General features: G+C 48.2%; 1 protein-coding gene across 3 annotated transcripts in view; it reads left to right on the top strand.

The window, feature by feature from the left end:
* The window catches only part of ZNF512 (zinc finger protein 512), a 71,517-nt gene that overhangs the window by 30,792 nt on the left and 24,456 nt on the right, over positions 1-16,269 (top strand). For 2 of the 3 annotated variants that reach the window (XM_074989097.1, XM_074989099.1), the window contains one exon: positions 7,179-7,280. The exons of the other annotated variant lie outside the window; for it this stretch is intronic. In XM_074989097.1, the coding sequence (XP_074845198.1) occupies positions 7,179-7,280 (102 nt within the window). The remainder of the gene's footprint in view (positions 1-7,178; positions 7,281-16,269) is intronic. 3 annotated transcript variants of the gene reach the window in all.

Below are 16,269 nucleotides of genomic sequence, written 5' to 3'. Positions count from 1 at the left end.
TCCCCAAATAGATCTGTTTGCCACTCAGCACAACAAGCAGTGCCCACGATTCTGCTCCAGGGCAGGACTGGGATGGGGGTCCCTGGGGGACGCGTTCGCGATCCCGTGGGGGGGCCCCCTGCTTTATGCGTTTCCTCCCACAGTGCTGATCCACAAAGTTTTGCAAAAAGCCAGGAGGGAAAGGGCCCGGATGATCCTGATAGTCCCAACGTGGGATCGCCAACAGTGGTTCCCCCTACTCCTGCGCATGTCGGACCGTCCACCGATGCCTCTTCCGGTGACGCCGGATCTGCTCACGCAAGCCCAGGGGTCCATAGTGCATCCGCACCCCCACAGCCTGCGACTGCAAGCGTGGTTAATCCATGGCTCAGCTCCCTAGAGAGCACATGCACAGTGGCAGTACAACATGTCCTAGAAAGTAGCAGGAGGACTTCCACTAGGAAGACCTACAAACAAAAATGGACTCGCTTCACGGCTTGGTGTTCTACCAAGCAGCTGGCCCCCCTTTCGGTGCCTATACCTACAATTCTAGAGTATTTACTGGACCTCAAGAGAGGAGGACTTTCGCTATCCTCGTTAAAGGTCCACCTTGCCGCCATCTCGGCGTTCAGACATGAGGAGGAAGGGCACACGGTGTTCGCCCACCCTATGGTTACCAGGTTCCTCAAAGGGTTGATAAACCTCTACCCCCCTCAGAAACCGATTCCACCTTCGTGGAACTTGGACCTGGTGCTTACCACACTGATGGGACCACCGTTCGAGCCCTTGGCCACGGTTCCCCTCCGCCTCCTTACAATTAAGACGACCTTTCTTCTCGCAATTACGTCAGCTCGTAGGGTGAGCGAGCTCGCGGCAGTCATGGCAACGCCACCCTGCACTGTTTTTTCCAAGGAGGCGGTAACCATACGGCTGCATCCAGCCTTTGTCCCCAAAGTTTCTTCCGAGTTTCACATCAACGAACCTATTGTTCTACCCTCGTTTTATCCAAAACCTCATAACTCCAACGAAGAGGCGCGCCTACACCTCCTGGACGTGAGGAGGGCGCTAGCCTTCTACGTAGACAGGACCAAGTCCTTCCGGAAAACGGATAGACTCCTAGTCTCCCTCGCTCCCAAATCAAAAGGAGAGGGTCTCTCCTCGCAGAGAATCTCAAAGCACATTGTATCCTGCATAAAAATGTGCTTCGAGCTCAGAAAGACTCCTTTATCGGCCACTCCCAGGGCTCATTCCACCAGGGCGGTGGCGGCATCAACAGCCTTTTTCAAGGGCGTTGCATTAAAAGACATTTGCAGAGCGGCGACCTGGTCATCCTACGACACCTTCGCCAAACATTACGCCCTTCACAGGGTATTCCAAGAGGATACCCGTCTCTCTGCAGCGGTCCTCTCGGGGACAAGCTGCACATAATCCGATTACCCACCTCCTATCTTGGGTTACTGCTGGGTAGTCACCTAACGTGGAGCACCCACGGGGACACTCGAAGAAGAAAGAGAAGTTACTCACCGTAGTAACGGTGGTTCTTCGAGATGTGTCCCCGTGGGTGCTCCACTACCCGCCCATCCTCCCCGCTTTGGATCTCTGTTAGTGTTTTGCAGGGGCACCCGAGGCGGTTGGTCGAGGAACTGGCGGGGACCGGATCGCGCACATGGCCAGGAGCGCGCAAGGGAGCGGCGCGCGCCGGCGCATGCGCGGTCCGGCAGAAACTGCTTGGAAGATCCGATCTGCGGCGCCGGGCGAGCCCGTCACCTATTGTGGAGCACCCACGGGGACACATCTCGAAGAACCACCGTTACTACGGTGAGTAACTTCTCTTTCTTGGATGTTGTAACAGGAGTCTTCTACGTAAAACATGGGAGGTAACATCTTTAAGTAGTTGCAGACATGTATTCTACAGAAATGTGTATGCCCAGTGCACTGAAGTCAGAGAATATGGCCTTGCTGTACCCTAGGAGCAGTACTCCTGCCTTTTCCTCATAACCCCTGCCATGACTGTAAAGGGTGACTCTTCTCTGACTCCCTTTGCTTCCTTCTCACTGCCCAAAACTAGAGTTGGAGAACTCAGTGTGGTGTTTCTTCGCACTGATTTTTGTACCTCAGTCCTCTGATACTTTGATATAAATAGTTATAACAGTCTATCTAGGGCCTTAGAATAAAGAGTTAGGTTAAATTGATTTGGTTTTTTGGTGGAATGCCTTCATCAGATTTTAAGTACTGTCCGTCCCATGGGGTGACTGCTCCTAATAGTGATTACTGCATACGGTGTTTTTCATGCCTGAGAGAGGTTAGGGTCTTTGCAGATCTTTAAAAAAAGAAAATGGGGCAAGGGATTAGAGACTCGAGCTGCACTGGATGAGGCAGGCCTCCATCCGCAATGGAAATAGTATCAGCTCCTCAGATGTTATCAGATCTACAATGAGCTGCTGTTCCTCATCTGGATGCTAAGAAAAAGGGATCATTGACTCTTAGTCAGGCCCACCAAGAAAAAGTATCCATAAAACAGACTGTAGCTATTCCAGATTTTGAGGAGTTGTCATCTATTTTAACCAGAACCAGTGCAGACTGGCAGCATGACTCCTCAGTTATGTGTGGTGTAAGTGGGCCTTCAGCCTGTCCTCTGATACCAATGCAGTATTAACTGGAGGCCAAACCTTTGACTCTAGCAGCATCCATTGACGGTGTCTATATCTCTGGCACACCAGACATGTCAAATCTGCTATGCCTTTCGCTTCCTTGTTCTCCATTTAGCCAGGAACTTTCACCTGCTACTATTTTCTCAGCAATGACCCCAGTCAGTTTTGATTACACAGCACTGTATGTTATGCTGAGTACACAGCTGAGACTGGTGTCTTCACCAGTGCCAAAGAGTTCACTGGCAGATCAGTCAACTTCAGCACCATTGGTGATTATGATGCAGATCATGTCATGAGGATTGGTACTGACCTCAACATCAGTGCTTCTTTTGGCATTGGTACCAAGAGAAAGTGCATTGCCTTGCCAATCTCCAAAGCACATCTTATTTATCAGCCTCAGGACTGATGTGATCACCATGTTGGACCTCAGATGAGTCTGAATGGTGGCTTGTCCCCTTGAGGATTGTTCCCCCATTACCTTTGGATAATTCTGGGTATTCATCATGGTCAGTCTCAAGGTCCTTCTTCATGTTTCTTCTGTCTTTCAAGTGCCAGTCTCCAGATATCCCAGATCTCCTGCTTTTGGCTCTTGGCTCACTGTTTACTGGTCACTGATTCCTTACCCATCTCCATTATGGCTAGAGAGTTCAAGGGAATAGCTCAGTGGTTAGGGCATTGGCCTTAGAAACCCAGGGCTGTGAGCTCAGTCCTTGAAAAGGCCTTTCAAGGGTCTGGGGCGGGTTAGATTTTTTTTAAAAAAAGGTCAGGGATGGTGATATGTCCTGCTGAGAGTGTGGGGGACTGGATTCGATGACCTCTCAAGGTTCTTGCCAACTCTATGATATGATATACTCATTATACTGTTTGTTATTCAGCAGGCGATCGAGTGACATCAGTTCCATTTCTTAGCACTATCTCTGATATTCAGTCGTGTGAGTGTTTTTTTCTTGTGTGCTGTCTCAGTTTTGTGCAGACAGTTGACACAGCAGGCCTTGAGCAAACTACCCAAGGAGATTTTTTGAGGCATGAAGGTACCCAGCAAGGTTTATTGTAATAGTATCCCTCAGACTCTACTAGACCACTCATGTGTATGCTCTTAACAGCTGGCCAAAGTCACTCCCTCTGAAATTCAATTTTATACTTTAGTATAAACAAGTTACATATTGCCCCTCTGATGGAATTAGTTAACACTCATATAGCCTTCTATGTTTTTATTTATTACATTGTTATCCTGAGCTTATCTTTAGGAGGGATCAGTGTGTCCTGTTTTTTGCGGAATGTGTTTGTGCCATTCTCAGTATAGGGGGTGTTCTTGTACCAACCTTCCAGAATGTGTTTGTGTCTGTGTTTTATGCCTTGTACTTATCAGTGTGTTGTTTTGAAGCCCTATTCTTGCCAAATTCTGTTTTCAGCACTTGCCACTTGTTCACAACAGAACTTTGCTTTATAGCAGCAAATGTTTAACTACTTATTTAGCACATGGTCACAATAGGCCTCTGTATGAGGGTTTACATTTTTTTCTCCTCTTTCTACTATATTCTCAATGGATATTCGCAGGGCTACAACAACGTGTTCTATTCATACTTTTGTTAGACATTACTATCACCCTGGCAGCAGGATCTGATATAAACTTTGGAAAGACAGTTCTGCAGCCACTATTTAAATAGACTTCAAGTCTGACCTCCTGAAGCTGCTTTTGAGTCACCCAAGAAGATTGCATATATCTACAGCCTTAAAGAAGATAAGACTGTTACTTATCTGTGTTGCAAGGGTCCTTTGAGATGTGGATGCAGAGTTGTATTTTACAAATCCCCCTCTGTCCCCTCTGAGTCTGAGTCCACAGCCAGAGTTTGAGAGCAAAAGAATTGAGGATGACCAGTGCACTATTCTGCTTCTGTAGCCAAAGGAGGGATATAACTGCACGTGAGTGTCACCCATAGGTACTTCTGGGCAGTCTTCTCCAATTTTGGTGCACTGGGCTCCTGCATATCTGCTCAAAATACACATCTCCAGCCATGTCTAGAACAGCAACATTTGTAGTACAAGTAAATACTAAGTAGATCAGAAGATATTGTTACTTATGACAGTGGTTTCCAACCTTTTCAGTAGCACGGCATGCTTCAGTGAGACAAACAATTGCATGGCAAGTCCACTTGTTTCTGCTGTGTAGATTGTTCATAAATGTCACATTTACAATGGTTACAGTCTTAATAGAGAGGTTTGCAACATAATAGTGCACACTAACTAAACAAGGATCAGATGTGTTAATGTTTCAAATCCCCTACAAAATACACATTCTTGAACAGCAAGCACAGATACATTTCAAAATCTGCTCAACTCAACTGTTTCTAAATATTCATAGCCCTAAATCTATTCCACATGCAGTGTTTGAATCAGGTGTCTGAATTTCTCCTTTTTGCATTGTGAATTTCATATTTATAACAATGAATAAAAGTATAATTTTGTTAAGTAATTGAACAGATAAATAATTGAAATTCAATAGATCAGAGCAAAATGCAAAGTAGAGTAAATAGCAACTTACCAAGTTAGTGGTAAACCTGAGCCTGCTGGTGTGCAAAAAGGTGAGCAGGTGGCGGGGGAGGCAACTACAGAGAGCAGACTCCCCTTCCCACCAGCCTAATGGGGCTGAGATGTGGTATTTAAACCGTATCCCAGCTCCATCAGACTCCCATCCTCCCTCCCTTCCCCCTTGCCCCCACACTCAGTGCTATTTGACTTCTGGGAAGTGGGTGAGCTCCCTGCCAGCCCATTCAGGCCAGGAAGCAGCATTTTAACTTCCTCCCAGCACCAATGGGGTCCAGTGGGGTCATCATTTCCCTTTGCAGCGGCTCTGCAAAGAGCCACTGAGAGAAATTGACCAATCCCAGGCCATCAATTCTCCCCTTCCCCCCCCCACCCAAAAAAGAGCCAGGGTGAGGGGAAATTCATGAAATTTGACTTGAGACTTCATCTGGAATATGTCCAGTCTTAAGCAGCAGGTTTTAAGAAAAATTTGGACATATTGGAAAGCGAGATCAGACATGAGCAATAAAAAAAGGTAAAAAAGGCATGATTTGTGAAGAGAGGTTGAAAAATTTGCACATTTAGTTTAGAGACTCCTACCCTTAAATTAGTGCCCCTTTTTGGGGAACAAATATTTAATAACTGAATCTTCAATCTAGCAGAGAAAGGTATAACATGATCGTAAGGCTGGAAGTTAAAACTAGACAAATTCAGACTGGAAATAAGGTGTAAATTTTTTACTACACGAGTAGTTAATCATTGGATCACTTTACCAAGCATCATGGTCAATTTTCCATCATAGGCAATTTTCAATCAATGTTGTATGTTTTTTCTAATGGATTTGCTCTAGGAATTATTTTGGAGACATTTGTTAGCCTGTGTTCTCCAGGAGGTCTAACTGGGTGATTATAACGGACTCTTCTGGCCTTAGAACCTATGAATACAGGTGGGAGGACAACATGAAATCAAACTTTAAAGATGTGAAAAAGTTGTGTAAAGAGAATAATGATGATGATGTTCTCTGTGTCCACTGAAAGTAGGACAAGAAGAAATCCGCTTAGTATGCAGCAAGTGAGATTCCAGCTAGATATTAGTAAAAACTTTCCAATTCTAAGGATAGGTAAGCACTAAAACAGGCTACCTAAGTAGGTTGTAGAATGCCCACCTTTGGAGGCTTTTATGAACAGTTTAAATAAAGACCTCTCCCACAGTGTTCCCTCTAATTTTTTCCATCCATGGCCATAATAAATTTTCTTATATGCAACAAGGCATGTGTTAATTTGTACCACCAGTAGGAACACATTCTGCTAATCAGCTGGGTGGCACCTGAACCTCTTCTGTCCTAGATGGGCAAGGTCACAGTACAGGGGAATAGACTAAATTATTTTTTGCAGTCCCTTTCAGGCCTACATTTCTGTAATTTGTGTGAGGGAAGGAGGCCCAGGCCCTATTCTTTTATAGAACTGTGGCTTGGCCTACACTAGGGATCAAAGTCAATCCCAGATACGCAATTCTAAGCACACTATTTGCCTAGCTAGAATTGCTGTATCGGGGTCAATTTTCTTCCCTGGTGTAGATCAGGGATCTTCAGGATTGAGCGGATGTCCCAACAGCCTGGAGTACCAGGGTTGACAGCTGAGCCCAGAGAAATTGATTTTTGCCATCTCTTCACATAGGCAGCAAAATCAATTCTGAAAGATCAGTCATGGCATACCAGCCCCTCACCCCCTGTAAGTATAGATATACCCTGAGAGTGGGAAGAATAACTCCAATGTAAGTTTGAGGGAGGGTTTGGATGAAAGCAGTGGAACGGGGTGGGGTCTTAGCCAAGTTTGTGGAGAGTGCTCGGTGATGCTGGGAAAGGTTACTCATTGAGTTTTGCTGTTGGATTGGGAAGGAAGGTTTGTACTAGAGAAGTCTCCACTGTGGAGAAACAGCCTGATAAGTTAAGAGGAGCATTCCTGATCTTGTGTGTAGCCTTTCTGCCCTCTAACTTCAGATTCTATCTCTATTCTTCTGTCTCAGCTGAAATACACCCGACCTGGGCTGCCCACATTTAGTCAGGATGTGTTGTGCAAGTGGAAATCGGAGATAAAGATGTACCAAAAGGTCCACTGTCCAAACCAGGTAATCAATCGCCTGTCCTTTCTAAAGCACTGTAGAGACCAAGTCTGAGGACCTTAGAAAAATAATCTGGCCAGAATATGCAGCAGTGAGTTGAGAGACTTCCACAAGCCCAAAATCATGGTTTATCTATATGTCTGGAGGAATCAAACCCTGCTTGTTCTCCAGGTAAATATTCCTCAGTTTCTCACTGAGGTTCTGGATGTATCTGAGCAAAGTTTAAATTATTTCTCAAGAGATAATCCTGTGCTTTTAGGGCTAGAAAAGCCAATGAGGAACTGTTGGGTCCATTGGTGGAGACTGGTAGTGTCTTTCCAAAGAGAATAGAAGCTGAGTGGGCCTTAGTCCGTTGCCTAGGAACCATCACTTGCTCTTGATAATCTTGCAGACTGCAACTGGACTTTCCAGAGCAAGGCTATTGAGAGGTTGGAGATGCCTCTCTGACTGAAGCTAGAGCCCTGCCATTTTCTAGATCTCTGTTGGCTGGTCTTTATATCTGAGTTTAGTATGGATACTTCACAGATCTCTCTGCTTAGTTATAGGTGTAGAATAGATGTCCATGCTGATGCTGTTCAGTATGATAGCATCCTACAACATTATTGTACCCATGGCCGTCCAAACGGTGGGACTCCTCACAGAAGAGAAATGTCTGTTCTTCCCTGTCAAAGATCTTTGGGAGGGTGTTGGGAGAGGCTCATTCCTGTCCAAGGACTCTAATTAGAAATCTTGGAGATTTTTGTTCCCTGCCCTCTTATATATGAGCCATTTGGAGGTTTAGAGATGCATCTTAAGTATGATGCTGTCGTTACATTGATAACATACAGCTCTATCTTTTAATTGTCTCCCTGCTTTGTCAGTGTCTGTCTGAGATAGGGGCTTGAATGACAGTGATCTGGCTTAGGATCATGACACACAAGACAGAGATAGTCCAGCATGGAGGAATTACTAAAGTTTATGTGGTTGTTTGTCGTGAGCTGTCCTATAGTTTTAGGCTTTACCCATGTTTGTGTTGGGGTTCACAGTCTACAGGAACTGCTGAAGTGCCAGAGGTTTTGGAACAAATTCATCACCAGAACCAGATGGTATTTACTCAAGATTTCTGAAGGAACTCAAATATAAAATTGCCAAATTAATAACTGTGGAATGTAAACCACTTAAATCAGCTTCTATCTGAAGAATAGCTAATGTGATGCTGAATTTTAAAAAAGGCTTCCAAGATGATCCTGATAATTACAGACCAGTAAGCCTAACTTCAGTACCAGGCAAATTAGAAGAAATTATATTAAGAATCAGAATTACCAGTTACAGAGATGAACACAGTATGTTGAGAAGGACTCACCACAGCTTTTGTAAAGGGAAATTATACTTTACTAAGTTATCACAAAGTAAAAGAGAAGGTCCTCTTGTGGATCAGAAATTGATTAAAATATAGGAAACAAGGGGCAGGAATAAAGGATCTGTTTTCACAGTGGACACAATAAATAGGAGAGTTCTCCAAGGATATGAACTTGGACCAGTGCTGTTTAACATATTCATAAATGATCTCGGAAAATGGGTAAGCAGTGAGGTGGCAAAATTTATAGATACTGTAAAATTATTCAAGATACTGAAGTCTAGTGCTGACTGTGAAGCTCTATTGTACCCTGTCTCTGCAAGGCAGCGATGCAATCCCGGCTCTGCTTTCTGGATTTTGTCTCTGCCCCGTTTCCCTGGGCTGCATGTGCAGGAAAACCTGGACAGGATGCACCAAAGTTTGGCTGTGCTAATGTGACCAGAAAATAGCTCTGCGAAAAGCTACTTACCGTTCTCAGTTGAAAGCCTGCATGCTGTCTGATAGTGTGCCTTCAAACCAGGGTTCTGCAGATGATGCATTAATAATCTGTGCTCATGCTGTTTTCAAAGGAATATGTGGCTTCCATTTGCAATAGATTGCACCACAGATTGTTGGCATAAAGAGAGTTAAGAAAGTTGCCCCAAGGAACTCTGGGATACATCCAAAGAACTTCAAGGACCTGAGTCAAGCTAGGGCTGCATGCACATATGAAAGCAATAGTGTTCAGGTCCTGGGTTCCAGTTTAGCACAGGCTTAGATCCTCCAGGTGTGCTGGATCCTGAGACCCTAGGCTGAAATCTTAGGTTAATACAATTGGTATGTGTAAATGAGAAGCGGGGCAGGGGCAGCCCTATGGCAATCTTGAAATTTTTGTTGGACACCCCTGGTTTAAGCAGTGTAAAGATACAGTTCCACCTTGTTAGTATTCTGTTTTCCCTTTCCCTCCTTGTTCTTTGAGTTGCAGACTCAGCTGGTGGAAAGAATTCTCTTGCATGACTAAGGCTATGTCTAGTCTGCCAGGTTCAAACATGTCCATTTTCTGAGACCATTCTTGGAAAAGTAAACCCATCTGCTGATATCCCTGTACCCCGCTCCCACTGCCAACCCCTGCCCCCCCAGTCACTCTTCAAGGACCCCTCTTGTGAGAGTTTGTTGAAACACTAGGTCAGTCGCCTCCTACCCATAGGAGCTGTGGAGAGAGTTCTGGACAAATTCAAGGGAAAAGGGTTCTACTCCCATTACTTCCTCACAGAGAAGAAGATGGGGAGGTGGGGTGGAGTAGAGGCCAATATTGGACTTATGAGTTCTCAACCATTATCTTTGCAAACAGAGTTTCAAGGTGGATGACGGGCACTGGTTTGCAGCCCTCGACCTAGAAGATGCATATTTCCATATAACCATTCATGCTGCCCACAGGCGTTTTCTTCGTTCCACATTGGGCATGGAACATTTTCAGTACAAAGTTCTGCCCTTTGGCCTGTCGTCAGCGCCCAGAGTTTTTACAAAGATACTCTCAGTAGTATCAGCTTACTTACACTGCCAAGATGTCTTCATCTTCTCGTACTTGGATGATTGCCTCTTAAAAGGCAACTCGTGTGCGGATGTACTTTGTATGATAGGCATTACCATAAAGACATTTCAGTCTCTCGGCCTCATCATCTATTTCCAGAAATCGACCACTAAACCCATGCAGGACATAGAATTCATAGGGGCTTACCTCGATTCCACCACAGCAAGGGTATATTTACCTGCTACTCGTTTTCTCACCATCCAGTCACTGATACAAATACTGCTATGCAGTCCTACAGTGCAGGTAATAACTTGCCTCCAGCTTCTGGGCCACATGGCTACCACCACATCTGTGGTGCAAAACTCCAGACTACATTTTCGTTGTCTTCAGCATTGGCTGCTGACAGTATATATGCCAACAAAGTGCACCATTCCCAAGAAGGTGTTGCCAACTGCAGAGGTATTAAAATCCTTGTGGTGGTGGACAGACACCAAAAACCTACTATCGGGGGTCCCCTTTCATCAGCCTCAGACTGCCGTTTTTATTACAACAGATGCTTCCAGCATAGGTTGGGGAGCACATATGGGAGACAAATCAGTGCAAGGACGGTGGTCACAACAGGAGATGGCTCTGCACATAAACGTACTGGAACTAATAGTGGTGTTCAGTGCATGCAAACACTTCCTACAGTATATAGAGCACACAGTAGTTGGCATCAATACTGACAATATTACCACAATGTACTATATCAATTGGCAAGGCAGAACAGGTCTCTCACATTGTGTGCAGAGGCTGTTCGTCTATGGAACTGGTGCATTGCAAACGACATAGTCCTGTGGGCCTCATACCTACTGGGCATCAGCAACATTGCAGCAGACCTGCTGAGCAGGCACTTTGCACCCAATCATGAATGGGAGATCCATCTGGATATACTTTGCTGCATCTTCAGCAGATGGGGGTTTTCTCAAATAGACCTATTCTTGACCTGCAACAACAGGAAATGCCCTCATTTTTGCTCCAGCGTGGGTATTGGCCCGGGCTTCCTCAGAGACGCTTTTCTCAGACCATGGAAGAGGACCCTTGCTTTATGCATTTCCCCCTCCAGTACTTGTTCTGGAGAAGATAAGGATAGAGAGGGCCAGCTTGATACTCATAGCGCCCGCGTGGGACTGTCAACATTGGTTTCCCCTGTTACAATGCATGTTGTGTTGCCTTCCATGCCCCCTCCCTATTGTCCCAGACCTTCTCACACAGAACTGAGAGGCTCTGACCCACCCTCAACTACAAGCATTACACTTCAAGGCAGGGTTGATTCTTGGTTCAGCGCCTCAGAGACCTTAAGCTCAGAGCTAGTTAAAGAAGTTTTGATATGTAGCAGATAAACTTCCACATGGAAGACCTGTGTCTACAAATGGAAGTGTTTTACCTCCTGGTGCTTATCCAAGCAGCTACACCCTCTAGAGGTACCCATACCTACCATTTTAGATTATCTACTGGCCCTTGAACAAGGGGAATTCTCTGTACCATTGTTAAAGATCCACCTTGCAGCCATATTGGCTTTCAGACACGCTGTGGAAGGGTAAACATTTTTCGCTCATCCTATCACACCTCGGTTCCTAAAAGGCCTGACAAACTTATATCCTCCTCTGAAGCCAATTTCGCCCTCATGGAGCTTGGAACTGGTGCTGGACACACTGTCTAGACAACGTTTCGAGACTTAAGCCACTGTTCTTCTACGAGTGTCCCCGTGGGTGCTCCACGTTAGGTGTTGGGCTCGCCCCGGCGCCACAGGTCGAATCTTTCCAGCAGTTTCCGCCGGACCGTGCATGTGCCAGCGCGCGCCGCTCCCTTGCGCACTCCTGGCCACGTGCGCGATCCGGTCCCTGCCAGTTCCTCTTTAACCGCCATTGGCTGCAGACGGAATCCGCTCAGGCTACAGCCAGCGTCAGCATATTTAACGTTCTTAAAGTGTTTTAGAGTTTCTTTTTCAGTCTTTTAGATTGTTAGCTTGTTATTGTTTTCCAAAAAAAAAAAAAGAGGAAGGAGTAAGGCTTCCAGTCTTAGTAACAAGCGGAGCACCGGAGGCCTGGGGACGTAGGGCCATTAGGCCTCCTGCCGCAGCAGGCTGAGTCAGAGAGGGGAACAGGCACAGAGAAGGTGCTAAGTACCCTATTAACATCTCAAAGACTCACCATAATGTCCTGTTTAGGATTCAAAAAGTGTGAGTCATGTCTTGAAGCGATGCCGACCTCCGACGGGCACAGTCAGTGTATAAGGTGCCTTGGGGAATCTCATGTCACCCAGAAATGTTCCTTCTGCGCTAAGCTCACAGCCAGAGCAAGGAAGGACGGGGAGATGCGGCTCAAAATGCTGCTCTTTGACAAGGCCCTCCAGCCAGACGTGCCGGAGCAGCCGCAGCAGGAGGGACCCGCAGGAAAGCTGCAGGAGGGACCCGAAAGCAGCAGGAGGGACCCGAAAGGAAAGCTGCCTCCCTCACCCCGTCAGCGCAAAAATGGAGGAAGCTCTCACCAACCCGATCCCTGCCGGCAGCTACAACGAGCGGGACGGGTGGAGCGCATAGCCCCCAGCCACAGTTACAGCTGAGCGGCGGCGGCGCGGAGACGTACGTGGCAGAGGCTGAGCCTCCGATAATCAAACAGCCGCCCCGCACCGCTGGCAGGGCGGTGGCCAGGCAAGCGCCAGAACCGGCGGCACCGCAGGCAGCGGCACCAATGCCCGGGGAACCAGCGGTGCAGAGCGCGCAGACGCGCGGCCTGCAGGCACCGGGGGAGACCACCTGCGCAGCACCGCAGCGGAGCATGCCGAGCGCAGCGCAGACAACAGGGCCGAGATCCCCGATGCGAAAGGGGGCGGAGCCAGCCCCGCAAGGGAGGGGAAAGGCAGCACAGAAAACCTGGCACCGCAGCCCTTCTCCAGACAGGGCTGCAGGGCTGCTCACTCTGAGCCCTCCGCTCATGCTGCGGACCCCAACAAGAAGGCAGGGGTCACCCCCAGCCTATCCTGAGCCCCCATCCCCGTTCCTACAGCCAGCCTCACCATGGCTCGGACCACCTTCGCCCTTTTTGGGCTTTGAACCTTTGGAGTACTACCAAAAGTCAGTCTCTCCAGTATCTCAATTATCCAGACGATCTCGCTCCCCCAGGCGCAGGGGGTATGCGCCTCGAGAGTGGTCCAGGTCCCCATCTCTGGAGCAGTGCCCGTGTTGCCATGGTCGCCCCTATCACACGGGGCATAGACACCATAGGCATACTCCCAGGGACAGATCCCCCCAGATGGTTTAATATCCCCAAGGGCAATCGCGGACGGGGACGGAAACGCAGATATCTCAGGGGGAGTTGATTCTGGAACCCCGAGATTTTCCCTCGCAAGTCTCTAGCGAGAGGATGTATCACCGTCAACAGGACCCAGAGGGCTCGAGAGAGGCTTACCCTAGCGGTTCCTCGCTATCTTCCCCTGACGAGGCCACGGCCCCAGGGGACGTCCATCCTCTGGACGATCTCAAACAGTTCCAAGAGCTGTTTAAAAGGGTGGCCTTCATGCAAGGCATCCAAACAGCAGAGGTGCAGGAGAAACACCATAAGCTCCTTAAAAACCTGAGACCTCCGGCCTCTTCCAAAATAGCTATTCTGCTTGATGAAGCAATCATGGAGTCCGCCACCACAATATGGCAGACCCCTGCGTCCACTCCGCCTATAAACAAGAGAGCAGATAAGAAGTACTTCGTCCCGGCGAAGGGCATGGAGTTCCTGTTCAGCCACCCGCAACCAAATTCTCTGGTGGTGGAATCGTCTCAACAGATGTCGAAAACTTCTCAGTACAAGACGGGGAACGGACAAAGATGCCAAGAAACTAGAGTTGTTCGGCAGAAAGGTCTACTCCTCCTCTACCCTACTGTTGAGAATGGCGAATTACGCAGCGCATCTAGCAAACCATAATTTTGACAACTACTCCAGGCTGACTTCCCTCATGGACTCGCTTCCAGAGGACAAGAAGCCGGTGCTCAAGGCCATCGTGCAGGAAGTCTACGCAGCCTCGAGGACAGGAGTTCAGATCGCCCTAGACGTAGCGGACACGGCAGCATGCTCAACAGCTACGGCAGTGGTCATGCGCAGGGAGTCCTGGCTCCAAACATCGGGTATCCCGAGGGATTTGCAGGCGAAGATTGTCCATCTCCCCTTTGACATGCAGAAGCTGTTTGCTGAATCAACCGACTCGGTCCTTCATTCCAGTAAAGATTCAAGAGCTACTCTTAGGACCTTGGGGATTTACACCCCTCCATACAGGAAGAAAAAGTATTACCCTCAGCAAAGACGGTACCAGTATCAACCACAGCGTCCCCAGTACCACAGGGGTTACGAGCAAGGGCGACATCAACAGCACCAGCAATACAGAACTCCCAGGCGACATTCCCAACAGAGCCGTGCGTCCTCGGGGCAGGGCCAAAGGCCACAAGTTTGACACACAGATCCAGGGCTGCACCATCACTACCATCGCGCAATGTCATCCGAAGCTGCTATTCCACCATCGCCTCCGACCATTCTACGACCAGTGGCAAAGGATCACCACAGACAAATGGGTACGGGAGATCATAGCCATGGGGTACGCTATCCCCTTCCAGTCGCTCCCACCGCCACGACCTCCACCCAGGCCCCACCTCCAGGAGGCCTCCCACGTAGCGAGGCTCAAGCAGGAGGTAGACCATCTCATGCTCATAGGGGCAGTGGAAAGAGTGCCGGAGCAACTTCGCGGGAAAGGGTTCTACTCCAGATATTTCCTCACGGAAAAAGAGACAGGAGGCTGGAGGCCCATCCTAGATCTTCGGGGCCTCAACCGGTACCTGCGCAAGCAACGCTTTCGGATGATTACAGTCGCCTCTATACTTACGGCACTGGACGATGGAGATTGGTTCGCAGCCCTCAACTTACAGGACGCGTATTTCCACATAACTATCCACCCGGCTCACAGACGCTTTCTCCGGTTTATGGTAGGCAAAGAACATTTTCAATACAAGGTTCTGCCGTTCGGCCTCTCCTCGGCCCCCAGAGTCTTCACCAAGACCTTGGCAGTGGTCTCAGCCTACCTGCACAGACAGGGAGTGTTTATATTCCCATATCTGGACGACTGCCTGCTGAAAGGGGCCTCGAAGGAGGAGGTACTTCGCATGATACGCGTCACAGCAGGCACGTTCTCTTCGCTGGGCCTGGTCATCAATCTGGCAAAATCTAAGATAGACCCCACACAGGACATAGAGTTCATAGGGGCACGTATAAATTCTATCACAGCAAGGGTTTATCCACCAAAGACACGCTTTCGAGCCATCAGTTCCCTCGTGCAGGTCATCACCTTCAGCCCTACGGTGCTGGTTCTGACGTGCTTGCAGCTGCTGGGCCACATGGCAGCAGCGATGTTTGTAGTACAAAACGCCAGGTTACACATGCGCAGCATGCAGCACTGGCTGGCGAGCATCTACAAACCAGCAGCACATACCGTTCACAGGGTGGTGTCGCCTACGACAGAGGTGCGCAGATCCGTGCAATGGTGGGTGAACCCCAAGAACATGCTAACAGGGGTGCCCTTTCACCAACCACAAATATCGGTTTTCCTCACTACAGATGCTTCCCACATAGGGTGGGGAGCACACATGGGCGAAGAGGTGACGCAAGGACTGCGATCCTCCACAGAACAGTCACTGCACATAAATACACTGGAGCTCAGAGCAGTGTTCAACACCTGCAGACACTTTCGAGACTATATACAAGGCAAAGTAGTCGGGATCAGTACAGACAATACCTCCACCATGTTTTATATAAATCGGCAAGGAGGAGCTCGGTCCCGTGCCTTATGTGCGGAAGCAGTCCGATTGTGGAACTGGTGCATCGCCAACAATATAACCTTGAAAGCCTCGTGCTTACCAGGCGCTCACAATGTGAAGGCAGACCAGCTGAGCAGGCGCTTTGCACTCATGCACGAGTGGCAGATCCGTTCCGATCTGCTACGACCGATCTTTCACGCATGGGGTTTTCCCCAGATACACCTGTTTGCCATTCAACACAACAAGAAGTGCCCACGATACTGCTCCAGGGCAGGAGTGGGACAGCGGTCCCTGGGGGACGCATTCGCGATCTCGT

Source organism: Carettochelys insculpta, chromosome 3, assembly GCF_033958435.1.
Source record: "Carettochelys insculpta isolate YL-2023 chromosome 3, ASM3395843v1, whole genome shotgun sequence".
In the NCBI taxonomy this organism is placed as follows: Eukaryota; Metazoa; Chordata; order Testudines; family Carettochelyidae; genus Carettochelys; species Carettochelys insculpta.
The sequence above is the reverse complement of the archived record's forward strand: the minus strand, read 5'-3'. Positions and strand labels throughout refer to the sequence as shown.